This window comes from Numida meleagris, chromosome 1, assembly GCF_002078875.1.
Source record: "Numida meleagris isolate 19003 breed g44 Domestic line chromosome 1, NumMel1.0, whole genome shotgun sequence".
NCBI classification, from domain to species: domain Eukaryota; kingdom Metazoa; phylum Chordata; class Aves; order Galliformes; family Numididae; genus Numida; species Numida meleagris.
Genome location: NC_034409.1, coordinates 167,991,267 through 168,018,006, shown reverse-complemented (window position 1 = coordinate 168,018,006; position 26,740 = coordinate 167,991,267). Strand labels below are relative to the sequence as shown.

Genomic DNA, 26,740 nt, shown 5'->3' with positions numbered 1-26,740 from the left:
CCACTATTTTCCGATCAGAAAGGTCGGGTAGAAAACCCCGTAACTGAGGAAAGCCCACTCCAAGACAGCAAAAATGTCCCTAGTCAGAAGAATCTACAATCTTGAGCTTTCTTGCAGCTATTTAATAGGCTTTACATTCAGAACGTGCTGATGGCTCCACTGGGTTGCAGAGCCTGACCAAAGCACATGGCTGGCTCAGCCTCAATGCCTCATCCTTCTCACCTCCCTGAGTACCTAGGCTGCCAAACTCAGTTATTAAGGCTACCTGACAACAAATTATAAAAGGGTGTGGGTCACACAGTGCTGTAACCAGCCATGAGTCATGCTAATGGGTTATCTGTAGGTGGGACTGCTGCTCTCACAGCTTGCTAAGCAGCACAAAAGCATCATCCGTGCCTACTGCATTTCTTCTTAAAGAACCTCTGTTGTTCTCTAGACAACAGAAAACAATGTGAACCTAAAGCAGAGGACAATCAAAAAAGATGATCCATGCAGAAACAGACAAAATGCAAAAGCATACTTGTGCAGAGGCTGACTCAGAGCCCTCCCTGTGACTTCAAAGCTTAAAGCCATGGCTGATAACATAATTGGCATTGCTCCAGTGTTTAATTATACTTGATCATTCTTGAAACTGGTGAATAACTCAATATAATTTAAATGTCTCATGACTCAAAAATTTACCAGCCTTAAGTAAAGGAACAGCATCAGGTGCTCAGATACATGAAGGAACTTTAAAATAGCCCCCTCTGAGTGGGTCTGGATCTACTCAATCTTTTCCTGTGCAGCTATTATTACTGGCAATAATGCAGCCTCTCTAAGACCAGTGGAAGAGCTAAGAAGATTTTAAAGTGAGAAATGCCATTTCATAACAGTTTGACTGGGGAAAGCAAACCTCTTTGGACAGGTCAAGAGAACCAAGGCCATGGCTACTTATTGTGACAGAGGTTCACAGACTGCCACATCATTAGCTGCTTTCCAGTACCTTTTTGACCAAAATCTTGAACAGAAATTACCGTTGAGGTTTGACATATTCTTATGAGTCCATCTATCAGCAAAGGAAAAAAAAAAAAGATCTTCCTCTCTATTTAGCAAACGAATGCTTTCTTGGAGCAGGCAAGCAAACATGAAGGCCACTCTATGGCCCCAAACTGATGATGTTGTGGTGCCAGAACTGTTTAACATTTATACCTAATAAACATTTTATGCATCATGGAGATAGAAATCCTCTTGCAAATCTAACTGTGTTAGCTTAAAATACTAATTTCTCCAGACAGTAACAATGCCTCAGTGGGACCTGATAAATGCTTCCTGACCTGTTTGATATAAGATCTGCTTTCCAGAGACAGGCTAATCCAGCACATTTGAGGTAACTGAGGAGCATCAGCATATTTCTGCTGCTTACGGCCTGCAAAGTTGTTCTCCTGCACTCAAGACAGGTTGTGACAGGGCAGTAGTCTCTTCAACCACCTCTAGGAAAAATGGACATTGATCTGCAGTTTCTTTTAAAGCATGAACATGCTCTTTGGGATAGAAGACATACAGCAGATCATACTGGAGAGATCCATGAGGAAGGCTTGGTTTTCTACATCTAATTGTGGGGTAATATGATTCTGCTCCTCCACTGGAAAACCAGCCCTCTCTGTCTAGTATCCCCTCTATTGTATTAGCTACTCCAGGATATTAAGTTATTATCAAATAAAAACATTTACCATTGCACTCTAATGGACTGAGCACATGCAGTAGGAAGGGCAGAGTGATTTATACTGGAGACTTACAAAGCTTTATGGACTCCATTAGTGGCAGAACGCAGGACTACATTTTGAGCTTCCACATTTGTTGATCCATGATCACATAAATGCTCATCCCTTCCTAGCATATTTGTATGCTTCTGCTGCTGTAATCGCTGATGCCTCTTGGGAGCATTAGCATGCAACTTGGTAAAGCTTCACAGAAACCAAGAGAACAACTCAAGCATTGAGTTTAATATGGAGTGGTAAGCCCTCAAATGGCCATAAAATGTTAAGCTTCATCAAAATAAAAAAAGACATTGTGCAAATACAGAGTAGATAATGAACATTTCCTTATACTTACATGGCATTGCATGGTATATACTGGGCCAGTACTGCCCACTGTCTCTCTTCAGCCAGACACGAACTGTTCTATGAAAGAAAAAAACAAAACATACCTGAGGAAGAATGAAAAAATAACAATGAATGAAAACAAACTGGCGATGCTGAATGCACAAGACCATGTTCAAAATGAAATTATGAAGAAAAGTAAACACACAAACTCCCACAGCAGGCCTACTCATCAAGCACAGATGATGATGAAGGTAGCCCATTCCTTGGTACCATGCAGTACCAAGCTGAACACACCATATACGGCAGCTTGGCAGTCTTCCTCTGCTGTCAGTTCAGAGCTGCTGTCTTCAAACAGAGGCAACTAGACCTTCTGCAGTGCTCCAGCCTCCCCACAAACACATCAGCAGTTTCCCTCAGCTGGAAAACCTTCCCAGTCTTTTGCTTTTTCACATTGGTACCATATTTGCAGCCCCCATCACTAAATCAGCATGCAACTCATCCATGCCTGTCACACATTAGATGTTTTTTACTTGTTTCCTGAGCCAACGACGTGAACTGATGTAGAATCTGGGTCATTAAATATTTATTATTTCAGTCCTTGGTATCATTTGCTTCTTCTGCTCCAATCTCTAAAGCTTCTTATTGAGACTCTTTCTCAGCTTCAGTTCATCAGCTAATTTCATCAAAATATGTGTAGCAACAATGTCACTAGCTAAGGTAGCTGGCAGCCAGGCCTCAATTAATCTCAGCAGTCAGTTCCTGTTTGTTCCTGCACATCTCACTGCCATCTAAATTTCAGCCAACTCTTACCTGCCTTACTGTTCTTCGAATCCTTATCTCCAGTTTTAACAAGTGAACTTTCCATATGATTCTGTATTCCATGCTTTATTGATTTACACTAAATGTATTAACCTTATCCAGAAAACTTAGTAATTCAAGACAGCATCTTGTTATTGTGGCACAATACATTTTCATTCATGCCAGGCATGTCTATTTTTCTCCACCAAAGATACCATGTGACAGTAGATAGAAGAGGGATCTAAAAAAAAACCATTCTTGAATATAAGCCTTATTCTCTAGCAGCAAACCTAAAACTTGCATGTGATAGCATTAAGAAAATACACACCAAATGAACAGCAATGGCTGTCCAATTAACAACACATGAAAATAAAACTTAAGGAGAGGAGTACACGGTAATAATTAATGCTACATCTTCACCACAGAGAAAGTAGATTTCAGTCCTTTTCAGCCAGTAAAAGTTAAGAGCAATACTTCAATATAATTTAATATGAATTGATCTAAAACATTACACATGCAAAACATAAGAACAAAGATGTCACATGATCTAATAGAGCAGTTCAAACTACTTATTTGCCCTGTCAATAAATTAGCGTGCAAACTTCAGATCAAGAGCTGCGCTACTCTATGTTCCTGGATTACAGATACTCCAAATCAGTTTTCTGTTCATCCTGCCCTGAATCCAAACTGATTTTTCAGCAAATAATTCAGAGATCTGAATATATGGCCACTACACAAGTTGCATCATCTTATAAATGTCTCATACATACACTTCAACATTGTACATAACTCTAAAAAAAATACAGTATTTCACTAGATCTCCAATTCCCATTGTTAGAAATCTCTCACAAATTACTCAAAATTTACAAAATTCAGTACAATTACTTCCTAATTGTAATGTTTTTTTTTTAAGTAAACACATCAGCAGCTCCTTAGCATACCTGAAGGAAAAGCACTGACACCTTTTCAGGTACAATTCATCAGCTGGTAACAATGTTATCATAGTGACAACAGTGAGAGGATCAAACCTTCTGCCCCTTCTTGCTTTACATGGCCATGGCTGTTGTCAGACCAGATCCTGCATCCTGACCCCAGCACAAGGGGCTGGGAATTCCCCATCCTTCTGTGGCTGTGCCCCAGGTTTGGGATGCATCCAGCACAGCATGCTCATTAGAGAATCACAGAATGGCTTGAGGCGGAAGTGACCCTAAAGGCTATCTAGTCCCAATCCCAAAGAGGTGATAAGAAGGTCACTGCAATCCTGGAAGTGGATCACGCACTGTTTCCCAAACAGACGAGCTCTCACCAATGCGTTTTCCACAACTGAAGAGGGAATGAATATTGCATGCACAAGAAAATACTGGAATGTAGCATAGGGAATTGAAATAACTCAGTTCGAAACTTCCTTGAGGATATGCACCAATACTCAGTGAGAGACCTGTTTTTCTTGGCGATTTCAATCCATATATTCAGTGCTACCGCTTTCCAAACTCTTAGGCTCAGATAAGGCTGCCTCTCCTACTCACTTTAAAGGTTCTGGCAAATAATAAATTCAGCCTGGAGAAGAGAAGGCTCCAGAGGAACCTTATAGCGGCCTTCCAGTACCTGAAGGGGGCCTACAGTAAAGCTGGGGAGGGACTTTTTAGAAGGGTTTGAAGCAACAGGACGAGGGGAGATGGCTTTAAACTGGAAGAGAGTAGATTTAGACTAGATGTTAGGAAGAAATTCTTGACTGTGAGGATGGTGAGACACTGGAACAGGTTGCCCACAGAGGTTGTGGACGCCCGCTCCCTGGAAGCATTCAAGGCCAGGCTGGATGGGGCTGTGAGCAACCTGGTTGAGTGGGAGGTGTCCCTGCCTATAGCAGGGGGTTGGAACTGGATGATCTTAAAGGTCCCTTCCAACCCAAACCATTCTATGATTCTAAATCTAGTGAGATACCATGTGTTACAGACTATTCAAGTTGTTAAAACAAAACAAAACAAAGCGAAAACAAAGACTGTGTGCAAGAAAAGATCTTCAAAAAGCTAGGAGAAGTAAAAATAAATTTGATTTGCAAAAATGGCAAAACTTTGGATGCTTTGTTTGTTTTTGTTGTTTTGTTTTGAAACTACTCACTGCAGACTTTCTACATAATTTGACAACTGTGTCAGCTAAGAGTGTTAACCAAGTAGTGTTGGAAAAAAAAGCTGTTTTATGCTCACATTAAAGAATAACAATGAAATAACTGGTGGAGTTTCCTTGCTAAGAGTGAAACTACTTTTACTGCTGCGTGCTTCTTCTGGAGGTACACAGTAAGTTCATTTCATTACACAGTCAAATATATTTCTATTCCATTACTGCTCATACAAAATGAGAAAAAAAGTCATAAGAACAAACAGTATGAAAAGATGTTATCTAAAGTGTCTGGAAGTGAACATAATCAGCAAGTCTGTTCATGTAACTCATTACAGAAATACTTATCTCCCCAGTAATTCGTTTTAAATAAAGAAAAACAAAAGGTCTTGTAAACAGTTTATTTTTACATTAAGGATGATTACTATCCATATCTTTAAAACAACTATTTAAAAGCTACATTAAGCATTATAAGAGTTCCAAAATCTATGTATAAGCAGATACAAAAGTACAAAAATCCTTACGTCTTAGAACATTCTTCTCTAGATCACTGGACTATTGAAAGAAAAAAAGCTGACCTCAGTTCATTAACCTTTTCTGGGTAATCCGCATTTTTCTCCAAGTAGGCTCAGGGTGTAGAACCAACAGCTGAACATGAGAGAAGCCCTGAGAAGGGAGCATCTTTTTTCAGCTGCAGTTCTGCACATCTTTGTGTACTTGATACAGTATTACCCACCAGATGTGAAACCCTGAACTTTTGAAGCTTCTAAAGAACGCAGCGAAAAAACAAGTGTGAATGAGAACTTCTAGCTTTATGGTTATATAGCACAAAGAGCACTTGCTGCATGGTTACCGGACAGCAACCCAACACCCACCCAGGTCAGGATCCATTCTTCAGCTGCTCTGGAGCAATTCAGTTGGCATCACCATGGAAATGAATTGCCCCTTCATTCTGCTGCCAGTGAAGTGGCTTGGAAAGATTTTTAGAACCTATCAAAACAATAAATACTCTTCTACTGCTTTCAAAACAGAGATTATTTATTTTTAAATGAGACAGGCTATGCAGATATAATGCTACCATGCACAAGACAGATGGGGGAGGTAAGGATAGAGTATAACCTTGCTGAAAAGGACCTGGGTGTACTGGTGGATGGGAAGCGGGACATGAGCCAGCAATGTACCCTCACAGCCCAGAAAATCAACTCTATCCTGGGCTGCATCAAAAGCAGTGTGGCCAGCAGGGCAAGGGAGGTGATCCTGCCCCTCTGTTCTGCGTTGGTGAGGCCTCGCCTGGAGTACTGCGTTCAGATGTGGAGTCCTCAGTACAGAAGAGACACGGACCTGTTGCAACGCATCCAGAGGAGGGCCACAAAAATGATCCAAGTGATGGAACACCCCTCCTAGGAGGGCAGGCTGAGAGAGCTGGGGCTGCTCAGCCTGGAGAAGAGAAGGCTGCGGGGAGACCTGATAGCGGCCTGACAGTATCTAAAGGGGGCTGTAAGAAGGGGATAGACTCTTTAGCAGAGTCGGCTGTGACAGGACAAGGGGAAATGGTTTCAACCTAAAGGATGGGAGATTTAGATTGGATATAAGAAAAGTTTTTTACAGTAAGGGTGGTGAGGCACTGGCACAGGTTGCCCAGAGAGGTGGTGGATGCCCCCGTCCTCGGAGACACCCAAGGTCAGACTGGATGGGGCTCTGAGCACCTGATGGAGCTGTAGGTGTCCCTGTTCATTGCTGGGGAGTTGGACCAGATGGCCTTTAAGGGTCCCTTCCAACTCAAAAGCTATGCTATGCTACGCTATTCCATTCCGTTCCAATCCACTCCATTCTATTCTGTTCTATCCTATTGTGTTCTATTCCATCACACTCTAAAGCACTGGGCTTATCCAAAGACCAAAGCCTGCCCCATAGCAGTTCCTGCTCTTTGGAAAGGGATGGAGGTTGCCAGTGCTCCAGTGCTAACAACATGACATGGTTAAAAATAAAAACTCCCTCTTCTGTCAGCAGTCCTAACCACAGAGCTGATTTAGTACAGTTACAGAGCAGTTTGCAAACAGGAAAAGGAACTATTCTGGAAAATTCTTTAAAACTCAAAGCCAGCTATTTAATTGTTAGACAATGGGAAAAGAGTTTAGTTTTATCCATGGTTACTGCCTTCTGTGACGTTTTCTGCATGCACATTTTCCAACCATCAATATTTTAAATTTTATCTTGAAACAAACAAACAAAAAAAGCCACCTGTTCCTCAGTATAAAATAATGAACAATTCAGAAGTGTTCAAAAGCTGTGCCTCTCTGGAAACTAAATAACTGGACTGGAAACAGCAAACTCATTATCTGCTGACATTAAATAAACATGACAATAGTCGTATTTAAAATCCAAGCACAGCACTGACAGTTTAACTGCTTCTAACAGAGAGACACTGTCATTAGAAGTAGGATAAAGAAAGATATTTAACAGCTGTATTAAAGATACTACATCATTACAGCCCATCACCCCAGAAGTTCTCCAGGCACTTTCACGGGCAAGAGACGTGAAGAGATGCTGGGTCCTATCTGTTATGATACAAGCCATTCTTGGGATTTTCTGAATGAATAAAAAACCTTTCATTTTAGGGGCAGTTCATGAACCAGTGTGCTGAGATCAGTGACAGATAGTTTCGTTTCTGATAAATTTTGCAAGCAAATATGCGAAAATAAAAACTAAAACTGGAACTGATTTCCAAACCAGCCTGTGTTTCAGGGAAAACAAAATAATTTTAATGGCTGAGAGCCAAAATCTCAGGAGAAGTTTATATTCTAGACCCTCACACTATATATATATATACATTTGCAAAAAACAATCAAAAAAACCCCAAACCAAGTAACCAAAACCCACAACGTTTCTACTACCATTCCAGGGAAGTTCATGATTATTCCTGCCAGGCTCATCCACTGCGGTCCCCATGAAGTCTATCATACAACCTTGATCTGCAGGAACCATACAACACTGGGGCATGTTTCAGGTTCTACCTCATCTTCAGTGGTTTTGTTGAACAAACGTAAGATTTAAGCTGAAATCATTATGAGTTTACTAACTCTGCTCTTGCTAGGAGTATGATATGGTGTACAAACATTTGCCACTGTAGATCTGCTCTGGATCCTCTCATAAAAAAGAGCAGGTTGCGTTTCTAACATGTAATGCAAGAACTTCTGGTACAGGAAAACAGGACAATGAGTGGGCGAAAGTTAAAATTTCAAAAAACTGTCTTTGTTTCAGGTCTGTTTTAGAGAGAAGTTATCTCACAAGTAATTACGTAAGTGCATTTCAAGAATTTCAAGAGTCTCTGTTGTAAATTTAATAACTCAGACATCAGGCTTCCTACAGGACAAGCACCTTTTAAGTAATCATTCTCTCATTGCTCTGCATTCATCATGCCCCACAACAAAGCTGCAGGAGTGGTAAGACTCTTCCTTTGAGAGGAAGGTGGGACAGCTCCCAGCAAACTCAGCATCCTCCTGTTGTATCAGAAATCCCCCAACCTTTTGCCACCAGTCTAACAATCCTTGGGCACAAAGCTCAGAAGCACCAGACAAACTTGAGCACTGCCAGGGAGCTGAACCAAACTACTGCTGCAGGCAGCCCTGGATGCAAAGGGCACAGGGAGGCAGCTGGATTCCATAGAAGTAACATCTGCATCAACTCTGCCACTGGGAAGAGGCTGGTGACTCCTCAAACTTCAAGCACTGACTGAAAAGACACAGTGATATAAAACCCCACTGCTTCAATTGTTACACTGTTCAGGCTAGCAGAGAACATTTTAGGTGAGGTTCATCACTACAGAAATCTCTGTGGTGGTGCTACACAGCATTTATCGTATAGAGGTCAATAAAAGTCCAGACTTCTCATTTCTCCTCTTGCCATATAAAAATGATGCCAGAGGCAGTACTTACAATTTAGGCACCTAGGACCTCAGAAGCAGCTCTGGTGCAAAGAGTAGGGTAGAGGAGAAACACCCTTGGGGGTTCAGCATGTTATCATCAAGAGCAATGGATCTGATTTTTGCTACCTTTTATGTTTCTCCTTACTAATCTAAAGAGTCATAATAAGTCTTTGCCTTCCTTCATGATCTTCCTCGTGAATGTCTCCTGCTTCCATCTCAGAGTCACTAGTATAGTTTCTTCCCATGCATCACAGCAAGACCCTGGATCCTACAAAAATTGAAATACATATGCTCGATAAAACATTTGATCATAAATAGTCTCATTTTGAGACTATTCTGAGGAGACAGGGAATGAGCTACACAAGAGCTGCACAAATTAAGTTCAGGATCTTGCAGAGCACTTTGCTAATTCCTCTCTCCTTAGGAGGGGCATAGTGGAAGAGTCTTGGAATGAAGCTCAGAACTGAGGCACACTAGGAAAAAAACAGCCAAGTGCTGTACATCTACCACCAATCTAAAGAAAGAAAAAAAAAGACTGCACATAACAGTATGCCAAGCGAGGAGACAGATGCCTCAAAAGGTGGGATTTTTTCACATATTTTTCTTTGTTTGAAGAGATTCAAGCCACTTTCAAGAACAGCTGCAACTTCATGCTCGGCTTACACAATATTCTAACTTAAAGCTTGCTTTGCTATTTCCCTATTTAATTTATGCTGCCATAAACTAAATGTAAATGTATATTGCATAATAGGGAAAATTTTGAAGTTTCGGTGGGTTGTATGCAACTCTGAAATTACATGTCAGAAAAAAACTGTTACGATCATCAGTAGTACTTAGTCTTAAGAAGAAGAGACACCTCTCTATTTAACAGCTTAGTTTACAAAGAGGGTTTGTTTTTTATTCTGTGAGAAGTGACTGGAAAACGCAGCTTCATAGGAGACGTGGATTTTTATTACTCAGAAAAAATGATAGCAATGTGACAGTTTTTCTACTCAGCTGTGAAACAGTTTCCCCCATTTTTTCTTCAGTTTTCTGGACAATGAGCAACACAGTTCAGTGATTTTTCCGGTTACCCAAGCACATATGCCTGGCAGCAGTTTACGTTCCGCTGGACCAAAATCAGATTTGGACCAGTTTCCACTGCAGAGACTGTGGGCCAGTAAAGAGTGACCAAAAATGGACCAAAAGTCACAACTACAGAAAAACACTGCGTTATCTGGAGGTTACCGGTACAAGGGTCAAGGTGCTGAGCTGCCTCAGGTCTTCAGCAGCCCCACAGAAGCACTATAAATCACATATCATATGAAGCACTGCAGTGATTATACCACATTCCTGCATAAATGCTGTAGGGAAGCTAATTTTATCCACAAGTGCAGGTAAATGCAGGGTTGAAGTTCTCTGTGAGCATCAACCTACAGCTTTGGAAGCTATTAAATATCACACTCCAACTCTTTCCCAGCAAAGTTTCAAAATTAACTCCCTCATGAAGACCTGTGCATCTGTCTCCCTTTCCAGGCCTCTGGGGGGAAACAAAATGACTTCCTTCACTCCCATTCACCCCTGGATTTCCCCGACATGCACCCCACTGAATTTCCTTCCAGAACAGATGAAGTTTTCAGTGCCTCTTACAGTGACTGATTCTAGTTTGCGTTCAAGAAGCATAAACACACAACCTTTTGAAGGTAATCGCATTGCATAATTTAATTATTTCAATCCAATTACTTTCACCTCCTTCCTACCTTCAAACATCTAAGTAATGGAAGTTACTAGAAAGATCCTCATTAGATTGGGACAGAGGCCTGCTATGCAATACGTGACTCAGTGGAACCATGCTAAAAATACCTAGCTTAACCATGACTTGCAAGAGAGAACGAGACTCTATCAACCAGGTCATCATCCATGCTGTCCTGTAGGAACAACTGCTCAGGGGAACACTTTTTTTTTTTCCAGAGCTGCTATAGGCTGTCAAGTAAGTTAATGATCAATTTTGTCATGTATGCACAGTTCACCCTACAATAAAAAAATTATTATACAACAGATATAAAGTAAGATGCTTTTAAGTCTATACAGTGAAAGTTAGATACACCTATTTCAATATACACACCATCAGCATTACATTTCTAAGAAATTATACTCGTGCATGGGTTACAGAAGAAGACCAATATTTGATCCCAAGCACTAAATGAATTCTCTAGTTGGAAATTACAATAAGAGTGAATGACAATGTGATGGGGCAGAAAGCATTCCCCCAGTGTTATTCTTTGTTCACCTTCTACTCAGAAGTGATAATATGGCATCCATGAAAACAGCATAGGATCTGAGAAGAGAGATGAGCATGGAAGAACAAAGCTTGCAAGTAATAAAGAGATATGGAGGAAGACAAGAGATCCTGGCTCACAGTCATAGGGTTAGGTTACAATTTATTTTTCAGATAAATATTTCCCTTGGTTAACTATACAGGGCAGCAGGTAGTAAATAATGTATTCACTGCAGGGAAAGATCCCACATTTCCACTTTCATAGGATCATGCCCTCTCTCAGCATTATAATTTCCGGGTGTAAGTCATGTGCGAGAGTAAATTAAATCCTGAACTACTTGACCTTTTCGAGCAGGATATTTTATGTATTCAACAGAGCATAACCATCTATTGCAGATATTTGAGAATCCTAATACACGTGTACCAGAAATAAGGTTCTGGCCACTAAAAGACAAAGAGCACAGAACATGCAAAAGTGTTGACAGCACACTTCTTAAATTCAGTAAGACAGTATCTAACATTTAGTTAATGCAACACCAAATTGTAGGGGAAAATCTGCTTCTATGAGTTCTTTTGATTTTGAGAATAGCATTGATCATATCCTGACCCAAAAGCCCCCTTCCTATGAACTTTCTTTTCAGTTAATCATTCTTTTGGTTTTGTTTTCTATGCAAAAAAAGAAAAGCCTCGTATCTGTACTGTACAGGTAAGCTCCCTGGCCAACAAGTAGGACAATCAGCAGCAGGTCACACAAGGCTGTAGATGCTTAAGACTTACTAAAACACCCTATGTAAAGAACAGCCGGGCTTTGTTTTTCAAATAGCAATGAACAATCATGGCACTGTTTTTCCAGACTCAGCAAAACATCTACTTGGAATGTGTTAGGCTGCTCTGCACCACACCAAGATGACTCTGGAAATGCTGTCCTTGGGATATCAAGGAAGTTCTGCAGAGGAGTCCCATTTCTTGTTCATCCAGTTTCCCACTGAATCTGAACCCTGATTCATGGGTGATAAAGTGTTCCCTCTTTTTCTGCTCATTACTGCTTCATTCTGAGGGCAGCCTGACTCACAGATGTCCTCACACAAATCCAGCTCCTACTTGCTTTGGTCTGCCAGAGGAGACTAGAAGCTCTGATCAGGAGGACAGGAGGACCTGTTGGTCTGACCAGCAGAACAACTTTCGGTGGGGTGCTGAGTACTCATCTGAGAAGGAAAGAAACAAGCCCAGCAGTTTGCAATACAAATCCAACTTAGTCTGTAAATGTTTGATTTTCAGCTGCAAAGGGACTGCAGCCCTAAAGTGCCATGCAAGGTGTTCTCAGATTTTTTCTTTGCATGCAGACTCGAGAGTGCCTTGTGAGGTGTGAAGAAAGCCGAACTCAGTATGTGTAACTTAAGAGATGATCTGATGTTCAAAGGCTTTAGCAGACAGTCACAGTTTGCCACCTCAGCATTCCCGTGGGGGTCATGCACAGGGATGGAAATCAACACAAGCAATAGAAACTCTTTTCAAATGCGTACTGCAAGACTGAACATCACATTCTAAACTTCAGATTTTCCTATGAAAAGAAAATCCATTTCAATCATGCAACGCCTCTTCACACCCAGCCACTTCTTCCATGCAACCACATTACAACTTTCTCACCCTTCAGTATTCAGTTCCCTTGTGTGCAAATTTTGTCACGTTTAAGGCTAGTTAACAGCTGATTTCAAGGCACATCCTCCTGCTCTTGTGCTACAAGATTGGCATTTTCTGCTTTCTCTACTTTCTACACAGGTTAGTTGTTGTGTATAGTTCTGTAATTTCTTACATGCTTCCTTTTTAATGTAATCAGTTTTTCCAGTCTCTTGGGAAAGCTGTTCTTGTGTTTCCCCTACTTGTCTTCCAATCCCTCTAATGAGACAATATCCCGTCTGAACCGGCATCTTCTGCATCAAATACAGCAATCCAGACTCAGACAAACCTGATGAATTGTAAGAGCATTATCATTCTTTTCTTTATCCATCTTCCCCTCTTAAATACCCTAACAACTGTGTTTGTGTATTTGACAGCAGATGTGCATGTTTGGTTTTTTTTAATTCAAACTGGCAAAATCTAAAAACTTACAAAATATGGATGAAAGAATAAGGCATATTTATCAACATCAGATTATCTCCGCAATACACGGCAATTCCACCTACTACATTTTCCTGCAGTTCTTCCCATCTCCCCAGACCCAATCAGCTTATCTGCTAATTTTGGGCAGTGGACTGGCCCAGACTGCATTAGGCTGGCAGGGAGCAGGGGATTCACAGCTACAACTCTAAGAGGCAATCCTAGAATCACATGTTCCTAGCAAGAAGGCTGGGAAGAAAATAATAAAGGAGAGCAACAGGCAGAGGCAATCGTACGCCAGGGAAAATCTTGATGGTACATGTCACACCTTCTCCTTTGTAAAGGTTAGACCAGAATGCCAAGTCTGTGACACAAGCATAGGGGGGGTACAAGACTAACTCCATCCTTGGGTATGGAAGAAAATATCATTTAAACCTGTGAAATGGTGCAATATATTGCAGTGCACCTTTGTGAAGACACGTGGAAGAACGGTGTACTGACAAGAGGCCACTGCTTAGGTGACTGTTACCCATCACCAAATCAATAAAGCCTGCAGCAGCTCCAGTTCAGTTATCTGATTGCTACCTTATAAATAACTAATGCTTTGCAGTGAGGGACAGTATCCTGTTTGTGCCAATACCACTCTGCATCTTGTTACTACTTTACTACTTACTGCACCTTGTATTCTGCACCTTGTCACTACTTTACCTTCCTGACTTATTTTTCTCTAGAAGGTTACAAGAGGAATCCTCTGCAATTCGGGTCCAGATGCTGTCTCTGCTTGCATTCTCCAGATCTTTGTTGCTGTCATTCATTGGAGAAGTAGTGGTCTTGTCTTGGGAGAAGCAGATTTGAGGTCTCAAGACAAAATCAGCTCTGAGGATCAGCTTCTTTGTTTTGCAGCCCCCACATTTAAATCTTATTCCAAGCTGATATAAAAGGCAATATCTTGAAGTTCAAAAGCAATATTTTCTTACAAAGTCATGCTACTAGCCATGGTGATAACAATATAGGTATTAATATTTATGCACTCACCAGAATCAGGGATTTGAGGAAGCTCATTTCAAAGCAAGGATTTTTATCTTCATCGCTGATTTAACTCCTAAACAACTGTACATTTTCATGGAATAGCTGATGCACTTTTTCCCATCCTGAATAAAGGCAGAATTCCTCACCAGAAGGCTTACTTTCAGTAAACTCTGTTTCCAGCGTGTCCAAAATCAGACAGGCATGTATTCTGCAACCCGCATAAAAACACCGAGAGCTGACATACATAGATTATAACAAATCCAGACTACTTCATAACACGTACCACAGAGCTGGCCTACTGTAACGCAGTGCGTCGTTAACTGCGTAGCACCATTACAGGCAGCACACCTCATTCATATCATGGTCAGGAAAGTGCCATGGGCAAGACGTAATGGCCTTAAGTTGCGCTAGTAGAGGTTCAGGTTGGATATTAGGAAAAATTTCTCCTCAAAGAGTGGTGAGGCACTGGCACAGGCTGCCCAGGGAGGTGGTGGAGTCACTGTCCCTGGAGGTGTTCAAGAACCATGTAGATGTGGGACATGGTCAGTGGGCATGATGGAGATGGGTTGGTGGCTGGATGAGACGATCTTAGCAGTTTTTTCCAACATTAATGACTCTATGATTCTGTTTTACTACTATTAACAAACTAGACAGTCCACTATAAAGAAAAGTACAGACTGGAGACACTAGGCTATCCTTCTAGCAACAGGAGGATGATTTGTGTGATTTCGTTTTAGGAAAGGGTAACTTGGTGTAAAACAGGACAAATACACAACACAGATCTTTGGGTCAAGAAATATTTTCACAGTGGCTGGAATTACACACAAAGGGGTTGCATGCAAATGAACACAGCTTTTTCCAAACTGCTTTATTCACAGATGTTGCCTTACAGCAGAAGACTACTAGTTAGCACAGGCATGGTCTGTGAGAAGAAAGGTGTGCAAAGTAATGACTTTGGGCTACTTGAGGGCCATCAAAACCATAGGATGGCAGCAGCCTGAGGCAGACTTGAGCCATCACTGACCTTGATGGAGGACACCAGATATTAAATGGTAATACAAGGTGGAAGCCAGCTAGACACCACCCATCGGGCAAGTAAATCCTAAAGCATAAAATCAGCTCAAAGCATTTGCTGGGGTAAAAATGAGCTGAGAAAGAGGTAAAGGCAGTAAATAAGGGAAAGGTCTTTCATGATTCTGCTGCCTTGCAGTCTCAGCACTGCCTGAAAAATTAGATCAGATTTGCAATTCTAGCTCAGCTATTCACAGGTCAGACAGGATTGCTTCTTACAGGAGGGCATGGTGGAGAGGAACAGCTTCCCCTGCAGACAGCTAAGTACTGTGCAAAAAGACTGATAGGATATGCCCAGTTATCTCAAGCCATGAGAAATGATCCACTCAAGCTAAAATACTCCTTTGGTTTCAGAATCCATGCATGTTCTGCTTTGTCAAGTAATTCCTGTTCTGTTCTGGCATTTGAGAAATGATGAAGACATCCAGGTGGAACAACCTGACAGTCCAGGCAGCCTCTGTCATATTTCATAACATGAGTGAGTTCTTCTATTTATCAAGCATACACAAAGGGCATTGGAGGGAACATACACAATCCATGAGTAGTTATCAAGAAATGTAAATCATTAACAGTTTTCAGCAGATTAAGCAGTTTACTTAATTCGGGGATGTCCCAGCTACTGAGCAACTGGAGGGAGGGAATGCAAGGGAGCTTGGGGGAAGTGTTTTATTAATTTACTCAGAAGCCAGTGGGAGCTAAACATTTTTTGTAATCAATTTTTATTACAGTGGGGGGGGGCAGAAGGAGAACATCATTCAGAGGTTAGAAAGGGCTGTCCTGTGTGTAGGATCTGGTCCCTAAAACAGATCAGCTGGACAGCTTACGCTAAATAATACCAATAAACAGCAACTGTAAGTTAATAAGGAAGACCCAAAACAGTTATGACCTGGAACACTGATGTGAACAAATGGATTGTTCACGCATTTTCATCGTCTGCACTGCACAGTATAAATACATAAATGAAAGCTAACAAAGGCTCTTAGAAGTGCAACAGCCAGATCATTCGAAAAATGCATCTTTTCCTCCCTGGCACTGCAATCTTTAAAATACTTCTCCCACACAGAAGACCAAGGTTTGTCTTTGCTTTTCCCAATTTTATTTTATCTTATTTTTTTTTTACTGGAGAATTTAGTAGCTTTGTTTGATCAAGTGTTTAAAGGAAAATACTTCTGCAGAAGGAAACAAAAGCTCACTGTATGGCAGCTACATGCTAATTAGAAGCCACTGTGCACTAGGGATCTACATCTCATCTTTCTCAGTGCTGACTAGTAACTTGTGTTTAAGACACATAGGCACCAAAAACAGTCCATTATTCTCTTCCTTTCCAAATCAATCACTTAAAAGCTTAAAGACATTTTTCTTTACTCCCATCAGTTCTCCCAGTCATCCCACACTGGCGGCTCGTCTGGCACCCTTCAATTTCATGCACATTTCAGCCACACTGTTTCTCTCCCCAAGAACTTTGCTGCAGCACTCTGCTTAGACAAGGGCTGACAGTGATTCACGTGTCCCACTAGGCTTGGTCTTTTAAGAACACTCATGCTGTTGCCAAGAACATAGGCTTCAGAAGTGTATGTGTGTGTAGGAAAGGTGCAGATACTCCCTCTGCATTCCAGTCCTCCTGTCCTCAAAAATGCAATTTAACCAGCAGCTACCAGACTACCAAGGTCACCTCTCCTTGGCAGTAGAAGCTTTCAGCATGCATGCACCCCCACACAACTGCAGTGGTAGCCCACATACTTGCTCCAGCAGCTGCTGTCCCCTTCTTCATCAAATCAAATTATAGCTTTGAAAAAATGAGGCAAAGGCAAATATTGCCATTCCCTCCATCTCTTCCCATCTGAGCTCCAGTTTTCTACTGCATGTAGCATTCCAGACCATTCCCTGCCGCCTGAAAGGCATCACATATTCACCATCTCTCTGTTACTCAAAACAATTGAATGTATTTAAGCAACAAATAAGTTTAATAAAATCCATTAGTAGCTTGGGAATTACTGTAGATTGCTGGTGGGAAAGAAGATACTGGGTACTTCAGGAGATACAGAGTTACTTCAAGTTTTCAGAAGGCTACATCTGGCTGATAGAAACAGCTGAACACACCAAATAACCTTTCTCATCACCAATTTGCAGGGTGCTTTTCTTCTTTTCCTTTGCCTTTTTTTTTTGGTTTGTTGTTTTTAAATGAGATATCTGGTGCCAGTGTTTTTCCAGTCCAAGCTGTCCCATTTCACTTTCATATCAGATGACTGCTGAATATTGCTAATGCTGTTAAATACCAAGGATGTGCGATTGCTCCAAGACTTCATGCAGGAAGGAGACAGCCTGCCTTTTTTGAATTTCAAATTGATAAGACAGAGCTACCAAAAGAATGAATAAAAAGGAAGGTGAGGAACAGGAGAGAGCAAGGTGAGAGAAGCTGCATTACAGATGTAAGACGAGTAGGAAGAATAAGCTGTATGTTATAAACAGGTTATAAAGTACAAATGACACAAAGCCTGCAGTAAGGATGGCAGCGAGCACCTGTTTCGGTAACCTCAAGGCAAGAAAACCAAAACAGCACAGTATTCTGAAATAACAGATTTATTCAAACTGAAGAGCAGGCTGAAGACAAACTCTTCAAACCACAAGGCTACCCCCACACCCCCGTTACTGGGATTTCTGGAGTATCAAGAAGGCTTTTTGCATGAGATCAACCCAACACCAGAAGGGAGAACTCCAGCTCCACACTTGGAATTTATGAAGCAGTCTAGTGGTGACAGACATGGTAACGAAAACCCTTCCAGCTGCATTCGACAACTGAGTATTTCTCTACGTGTAACGTCTAAATATGTAACACGGAATGTATTTCCTACATTTAGGCTTCTCCATGTAGTGCACTTGCACTTCACAAATGTGAGTTTCTTGTACTGCTACCTGGGACACTAAATCCATTAGGCTTTAAAGGGATTTAAGGCAAAGTGAAACTGTGAAATAAGCATATAGAAAATTAAGTAACTGTTTGAAAAAGGAGGTTAACTAAGGCTATTTACCTGAATTGAAATTCAAGGTGGGTTTTTTTTTTCCCAATTGAAAATTTGTACTTGAAAGAAAACATTTTCAAGGAGAGAAAAAGCTTCAGTTCAGTTGATTTCCTCTGCAGGGCTCATGGGAAAGTTTCATGTTTCAGCACTGGCTGTTAGCAAGTTCTTCCTCTTGTTGCCTCCCACGGCCTGAGTTAAGTTGCTACTGAGACTCAAGAACAAAACATTTTTCGTATTTAATTCAAAAAAGCTTAGTTAACAATAAATAAACATACAACATAGAATTAAACTTGGTCCTGTTTAGGAAGCATTTACAAAATACTCACGTTTGTTGCTTGCTTGTTTTTTAAAAAAGTGCAGATACTTGATATGCTTCTAAATTAATCCTGAACAGGTAGAGAAACACCAGGATCCAGCTTCATAAGAGAATTTAAGCATAGTGATACCAGACATGTAGAGGTCATGTGGTAAGTACACAGATCTGGTAGCACTGTCCCCATATAAGAGGTAAGAACTCATAAACGAGGCTCAATAAACATGGCAGCTCAAGCCAACCAATGCAAAATGCCAAAAGGCTGTATGAAATCCCACAACCTTCCCAGATTCTGCCATACCTCCAATCCTAACTTGGACTGCATGAGCATATGGATTCCAAACTCTCTCCCCGTGACTCTCATTTTCACTCCACAATAGTTCAGCTGTAAGAATACTCAACTAGGAGGACAAGGAGGGCTGTGAGATCTCCCGAGCATGCAGGCATTGACCTGAATAGGTTCTAGGGAATTGACCTCCCTAGAAACAAGTCTCAAACAAATCTAAGGGAGGAAAAAAAAATTAAATGAATAGTTGACGCTAGGTCATCTGGTAGGACGCCATTAATCCACCTATCCTCTTCCCAAGAGATCCAGAAGCTACTTGTGCCTGCTAAGATCTTATGGCAACAATTAACTACTATAAAAACTCATCAAGGATGCAGCAGTTAGATAACCTTGCCAAATGGCAATGCCATGCCGCTCTGATCTGTGATTTCCGGAATCTTATCAGTTTAGTGGTATAGGAGGAAGAGGAGCCAAGTCAGACATCTTGTTCTGTTTATTTTCACGTTACTTATGCATACCTGATAGCGACTCATAACTGAAGTCTATTTGACTGCAAATCCACTCCTCCCTCTCCAGCTAAAATTGTTTCCATAAGATTTGATGCAAAGGAAACTAAGCAGAACTTCTGTCTGCATCTGGAATGAGAAAGTGCAATTTTGTGGTACAACAAAAGAAGGAGCTTTTGTAGCAAAATGTTATAAGAACTACAGTAAAACCACTGTTTCCTAGAGATTCAGAGTGCACATGATAATAAGGAGGTCTTTTTGCTTTCTTGATTCTCTGATCTTGGACCTTAAAAAGGCAAGTCAGCTTTCACAGAATCACAGAATCATAGGGGTTAGAAGGGCTCTGGAAATCACCTAGTCCAACCCTCTTCTAAAGCAGGTTCCCTACAGCAGGTCACACAGGTAGGCATCCAGGCGAATTTTGAATATGTCCAGAGAAGGACACTCCACAATCTCTCAGGGCAGCCTGTTCCAGTGCTCCATCATCCTTACAGTAAAGAATATTTTCCCCATGTTCGTATGGAACTTCCTATGTTCCAGTTTGTGCTCACTGCCCCTTGTTCTGTTGCTGGGCACCACTGAAAAGAACCTGGCCCTATCCACTTGACTCCCACCCTTTTGATATTTATAAGCACTGGTAAGACCCCCAAAGTTGTCTTGTGACAACTTAAGGCTAAGCAGAATAATCAAACACAATTTTCTTACTACCAAATAACCTAGGCCAGATGATGATTTCACATAAGTCATCCTGAGAACAATTAAAATGATATTAAAACCAAGAAACTTTTCATAGAAAAGGTGTAAACACAGAAGGTTCTTACAATGGAACACACAAGAAGCCCAAGCTAGAATAAGTTCCTTCTTGGACTGTGAGGGAATTTACAATGACTTTCCATGAAAAGCGAAGAAACATGCCCAGCGTAGAGACATGAAGCCCAGTTAACAACTGGGCCAAGCACAGCAGCAGGAGAACACAACTGCCATAGGTAGCACCATGCCAAAGCCCTGGAAGAGCAATGCAGCATCCTACATATATTTTCTACTTTTGCTTCCACTGCTGAGGAAGTGAAAGGTAAGGCACCACTACCACCGTTCTGCCTCGCATAGCAGCGAGCTGTAGAGACAGTACTCTATTAACACCAATATCGGAAGCACTTATCTGATCCTTCTCACAGGATCAGCAGCAGAACATTAGAACAGGATGAAAACAATAGTGATGACTTTACTGCTTCTGTATTGAAATAAAGCGAATTAGTTCTTTTCCCTAAGAAAAAGGAAGTGTTATTTGGATGGGAGGTGGAAAAAGCACACTCAATTCAGGATAGTGCATTCCCTCGCTCCTAGACTCTTTCCTAAAAGTATGAAACTGAAGTAAGCAAAACAGAGTGGGTTGGGGGTGGGAAAGGACTGAAATAAATACAAGGTGAACCCTCAACCAGGTACCCAAATGTAAACAGCTTGTACAAAAATAAACTATGGAGGACTCCAAAAAGATAATTTATCTCTAGAATGTGAACAGTGGCAAATAAACCAGACAAGACCTACAGAATGCGTACAGAACAAGAGTCCCCAGCTGTCCAGGGTTTTCTATTGCAAACACATTCCAAATATTTCATTTAATTTTTGTACTTTAAATTTCCTCTACCTGAGAAGAGCACAGAAGTGCACAAGCGACTGAAGTAGCACACTTCCTTGTCATGGTTCTGTGTGGCATTTCCATTCTTTAATAGGAACTGAAAGTTTATTATTGTCTGTCCGCCTTAACATTTCAGTTCATCCTATGTATATTATGAAAGTTCTCTGCAGTCATTCAGCAGCAAAACCAAGGATCTTACTGTAGCCTCGAGCTATAGGAAAATGTGTGTGAAGTGAAAACAATGCTTGGAGTAAGGTCCGTGGCTACTCCATGATCTTATTTCAAGAATTTTAGGAACTGGCAGAAGTGTCACTTTTACGACCAGAGTTTTTTTCCTAAGACAAAAACCTTAGGTAAAGCCTTCCTGTGTAGGGTCTACTAACTTCCTTGATCTCTAAGTTTTGTTCTACACCTACATTGCCTTCATGAAGAATTCTTTCTTCAGCACGTAACCCCTAACTGTATGCTTGTTTCAAAGGAGTGGATGGCTTTTCAAAATTTGTCTTTACTACCATTTGGGATACAGAACGAAACCTTTCATCTGATCTCAAACACTGGAGGGATGTTACCCTAACTGTGAGTTGGGCTCTTCTGGCAGGCCGCAGAACAGTCCCGCTGCTACTGCCACGGAGATGCCACCCCAGGATGACAGAAGAAGGGCATGAGCTGGCATGTAAAGAAAAACTCATGCCTCATCTCCCAGACCTATAGTACAGGATGAAATAACGCTCTACTCCAACCAGCCAAGCATATTTCTCTGGGGGTCAGAAGCAAAGAGAGGTTATCTTGACCGCTGGAAGAGTCCACTGATGAGCACCATGAGGAAACGTAAGCAGGTCCAACAGCTGGAGGTGCAGCAGCAGTCACTGAGCAGAGAACTGGACTGGAGAGGCTGCGGGTGCCATCCCTTTGCTCCAGCTGGGGCTCAACCCCTCGGGTCACTGACTGATGTCCCGCACAGGAATGTGGCTGGGCCTGCTCTTCTGCTCAGCACCGAGGCCCCCAAAGATCTGCCCTCCTCCAGACATCTGGTTCATCTTCAGAATGTCAAATTATTTTTGGTCTCAAATTCCAGCTTTTCAAACTTACTTTTACAGACCTCAAATTAGCAGAAATGTTTGCAGATTGACCTGTTAAAAGGCCTCTATCTTGTTTAAACTAGCAATTTTATTTTTATTTTAAATCACAGAACCAATTTCTCATAAGCAATGCGACACCTCAACAACAGGGCCAGCCACATGATCTGGGTGACTTAACCTGTGAAATGTATCCCGATGAATTAATGATACAGGCCTGGGACAAGATTCTGGCAGTGAGGCCACCTGGCATTGAAAATAGTGACTGCATCCAGGCTGTGTACAGGGAATGGTCCCTGGTCCAAGCTAATTCTGTCCTCAGGCAAACTTCGGGTTTGACACCAAGCAAACTGGCTCACAGCACAAACAGTGCCTGGTACCAACAGTCATGCAGCACAGACAGACAGATTCCCCCACCTCAAAACATACCCTGGCACTGTTAAATTTATAAGAGAGTTAGTCATTACAGCACCTAGCCCTAGGTTCAGCTGCCTGTTTCTCCCAGCTGGTTCATGCTGCTTTTGAAAAGAGGGAACAATACTGATCATGTTGAAGTCTGCCCTACATCTACAGTCACATGCAATTTGGTGCTGATCTAGAAGAATTAGAAAGTTGGAACAACATGGTATTTGCTGTCTCTACTCAAGACAGCCCTACCTTCTAGTTACTTTGTACCGCAAAAATATGCCAAGGTGGTCCATATTTCCCTATTTTTCCTCCTTCATTTTAATTAGCCTGAAGTCACTGTAAAGGTGTAAGCCAGTAAGCTAGCAACTAAATAAAGAATTTCTGGCTTAAATAGAGTCATGACTTGCAGCCATAAAGGGAAAAATCAAGCGGAAAAAAAAAACAACAACCCATAAGAAGTGCAGACCATTGCCAGGATAATGCTCCAGAGTATCACAACAGCTGGTATGCAAACCAGGAGCCTGCTAGGAGACAGAGTGTATTTCTGGAAGAATAGCATTAATCTGAGGTCTCAATACATGCACGCACACCACATTTTGAAACCACCCTTTGCACTTTTTACCCTGCATGCGGAACACCTGAACACAAACTACCCATGCCATGTTTTCCCACATCCAGATTTGTTTATGGTCATTTATTTACTTGTCCCATAACACTCAGTATAGAAAAAACACTTTGCCTACACAGATAATAGGTACTTCTAGTAATTAAGAGATAAATAGCAATAGTATTCATCTCTAAAAAAACCCGGCTCTTTATACCATGTAAAAACATGTTTTATGTCCAAATGAGCATGTGAACAAAAGCCCAGTTTTAGAGCAAGTCCAAGGAAAGACCATGAGAGACAGTGACTAAGGTACACCAAGCTGTTTGTCAGGCTTATCCAAACTTCCTGCTTCTCCTCCCAAAGTTGCAGATCTAGGGCCGTTCCTTCAGACACGTTTAGATCCCACAAAAAGCAATGGATATGTTCATTCCTGTTTCCTCAGAAATGGGTTTTAAGCCATCAGTGCTTTAGAAGGACAAATATAAGCAGTGACCAAAATGATGTCATGGATGAAACTAGTTGTGCATGGAGACCTCTTGCCTTGGTTTCCTGTTAATAAAAACTTACTAGGGAAATCTTCACCAAGCTCACCTCTTATCTACCAAAGAACCCACTGGGGAGAAGGGAAAGGAAGAGTCCAAGTATCCTAAATCATAGAGCAGCTTTCAGAATTCAGATAAACTTGATACACGTCCAGGGATTACAGCATGCAGTTTCTTTTTAAACAATCAGCACATTCATAATCCTTTCCCTGGTATCTAACATGGGCTAGCCACAGTATTTGAGAGAAAAAAATGACTGGAAACCTAAGGATCACGTTAACCAGTATTCACAGAACTGCTGGTTAAACCAAAAACCCCACCACTGCTTTCAAACATCTACTTCAAATCCAAGATTTTGGATTAGTAGTGATACAACCTACTGTGGTATGTCCTACATTCCTGCTGGTTTTGTGCTCCCCCACCATACAAGCAACTGTAGTGAGGAAAGAGCACAGAGGAAGGAAGATAAGGTACCAAACAACAGCAACACAGCCCCACCGATGTCCCCCAGAACAATGTTCCCATACATTTAGTCTGGAGAAATCATGCTTGCAATGGCCCACTGTGCTCAAAGTGGTTCCTTGTCTGTCCATATTTTATACCTTCATCTGTTGCAGGACTCCAAGTGTTGTAGCAAGTTCTCCACATTCTTCAGTGCTTTTGCTTTTTCAGCTACAAATAAATCTAACATCAACATGAATGTGAACTGGAAGGATTTGGTTCAGTAAGTGTTTATATGGGGCTGAGCAGATGATCCTCTCAAGTCTACCAGAAACATTTACTAGCTGGTATTCTGGAAGCATTATCACAGATTCATCTATTCCCATTCTTTTACTGGCAGTTGCAGAAGTCAGTTAGAAGAGATTTGTTTATGAAGTCTGATTCATTTCCTGAGGGGAAGTGACTGCACTCTTCTAGGGAAATAGATTAGTGTCTATATGTTGTGTAATCAGCCCCTTCTACATAACATACAGCGCAGATGACAGTGGTCTACCACGCACTAGAGCTGACATGCTGAAGCTAACTGCTCCCTGCTGCCTGGAGAAACACAGCATATGTCTATTCCTAGCTGATAATTGCAGCTAAAGCAATTTCAAAACTTCTATTACTCCTGACTTTGGATGCAACACAACCTATAAAAATGAGGTACTACTAGACTTTCACTCTTCAGAAAGTGCTAAAAGCCTTAACTGCTAGGGCAGCGCACAGCACAGGTGGGGCAAGGCTCTGGTGGCCTTACACACACTTTTGGAGCTTAACTGTAGTCTCTGACTGAATAGGACATGAAATAGGGCTCTGTGGAACTGAATAAAATGCATAATTTCCCTGAAGCAAAAAGTATCAACTTTTTAATTCCAGTCATTAAAAAATCTTGGTTCAAACTTAGGGTACAAAGCCAAAGGTATCCATTCTGACTTCACACGTACATTATCTTCTTGTCCCTCTCCTTCAGCACCATTACTATAGATCAGTTTATTCTTTTTCTCTGCATGTTTTTAGCACAAGGAGAAGCAGGTATGATAAAAACCTTGTTGTAGTGGCAGACTAAAATCAATCCTTCACCCCTTGGAAGCCAAATGTAGGGCTGTTCAAAGGCACTTCCACCTCCCCTTTGGATTCTGACCTGCAGAAAGCCAAGCACATGGAAGCTGCTGGAGTCTGAAGTGATGGGACCTGTGGGACAAGAGTGGCATCAAGGGCTGTGTGGCACACTGATGGCATGGGAGGATAGCTGGGCACAAGGGTTCCTGCTGAACTTCCAACAGAAGTGCAATCAGCCTCTGACAGGAGCTTACTGGTGCTAGAGCCGCTGAAATAAAAATTCAGTTCATGAGCCCATCAAGGCACCGTGTGGAGGATCTTTCCTGCAGGTCATTTTTACTGTATTCTGTATGCAAAGCTACCTGCATGCTGTAAAACATCAGACTGAACCACCCTTTGGATGCCTCTGTAGCCTACATTGGCTCCAGCAGCATGGTGGGAGGGGAGACACAATTGTCCCTGTGTCAAACAAAAAAGCAGGGAGTACAGAAATGAGAAGACACTGCTTAGTAACACTAAGAACCACAAAACGCATTTAAAGATAATTCAAAACACAATGAAAATGGATGCAGATTAGTTAAACAAAACGTAAACCATCATTTCCAATTCCAAGGTACTAAAATTCCTTAAGTTTCAAACTCACAAAAAGGGCAAAAAATACCTAGTAGGTATAGGACCCCTCTATTAAAAGAGATTAGTTTTCATTATTTTATGTGGCTTTTGGAGATAAGAGACAACTGGATGGTATAACCAGGCAATCTCTTCTGGATCCCTGAGTAATAAATGGGCCTAGAAACAACATGTACAGGAAAATACCTTGCAGAATATTGAGTCTGACAGTATCTTCAGTCAGAATCTGTAAAGAAAGAAACCTCAATGTATGTGTTCTCAGATAAGCATTCAAATCGGAGGACACATACACAAGATAAACTTTGCTGCACTGCTTCATAAAGGCTCAGCAGCAACCAGAATGAATGCATGACAGCGGACTAATTTTCAGTGCTGTCCTGCTTCATCTTATCTTGCATCACAATAAACACACTGGATTTCCTTCCTTAATCACTTAAATATATATATATATTATATAATACCATAGCTAAGCTAAACAATGTGGAAGTAGGAGACCGCTGGTACATCTAAATCATGAAATCATAGCATGCAGAGGATACGCACCACTGGTTGGAGTTTGGAACCAACACTAATACCTCTTACCCCCAATCCTCTGGTATACATTAGTTTGCACAAGTGCCATTCTGTTTTTGCTATACCTTATTACATTTAAAGCTAAATAAAAACTTCAGCATCAACTCAAAATGAGACCCTTCTAATGCTTAAAAACACAACCTGTTTACTTATGTATTTCACAGTGCAGATGCACTGCCTGTTTAAAAATACAATTAAATCCTTATTTGCTATTATAAATGAATTTGA

The 26,740-nt window shown here is 41.3% G+C and overlaps 1 protein-coding gene across 1 annotated transcript in view; it reads right to left on the bottom strand.

Annotated features, from left to right (window-relative positions):
• The window catches only part of WDFY2 (WD repeat and FYVE domain containing 2), a 63,350-nt gene that overhangs the window by 28,791 nt on the left and 7,819 nt on the right, over nucleotides 1–26,740 (bottom strand). Inside the window, exon 2 of the mRNA XM_021376747.1 lies at nucleotides 2,092–2,159. Coding sequence (XP_021232422.1) covers nucleotides 2,092–2,159 — 68 coding nt within the window. The remainder of the gene's footprint in view (nucleotides 1–2,091; nucleotides 2,160–26,740) is intronic.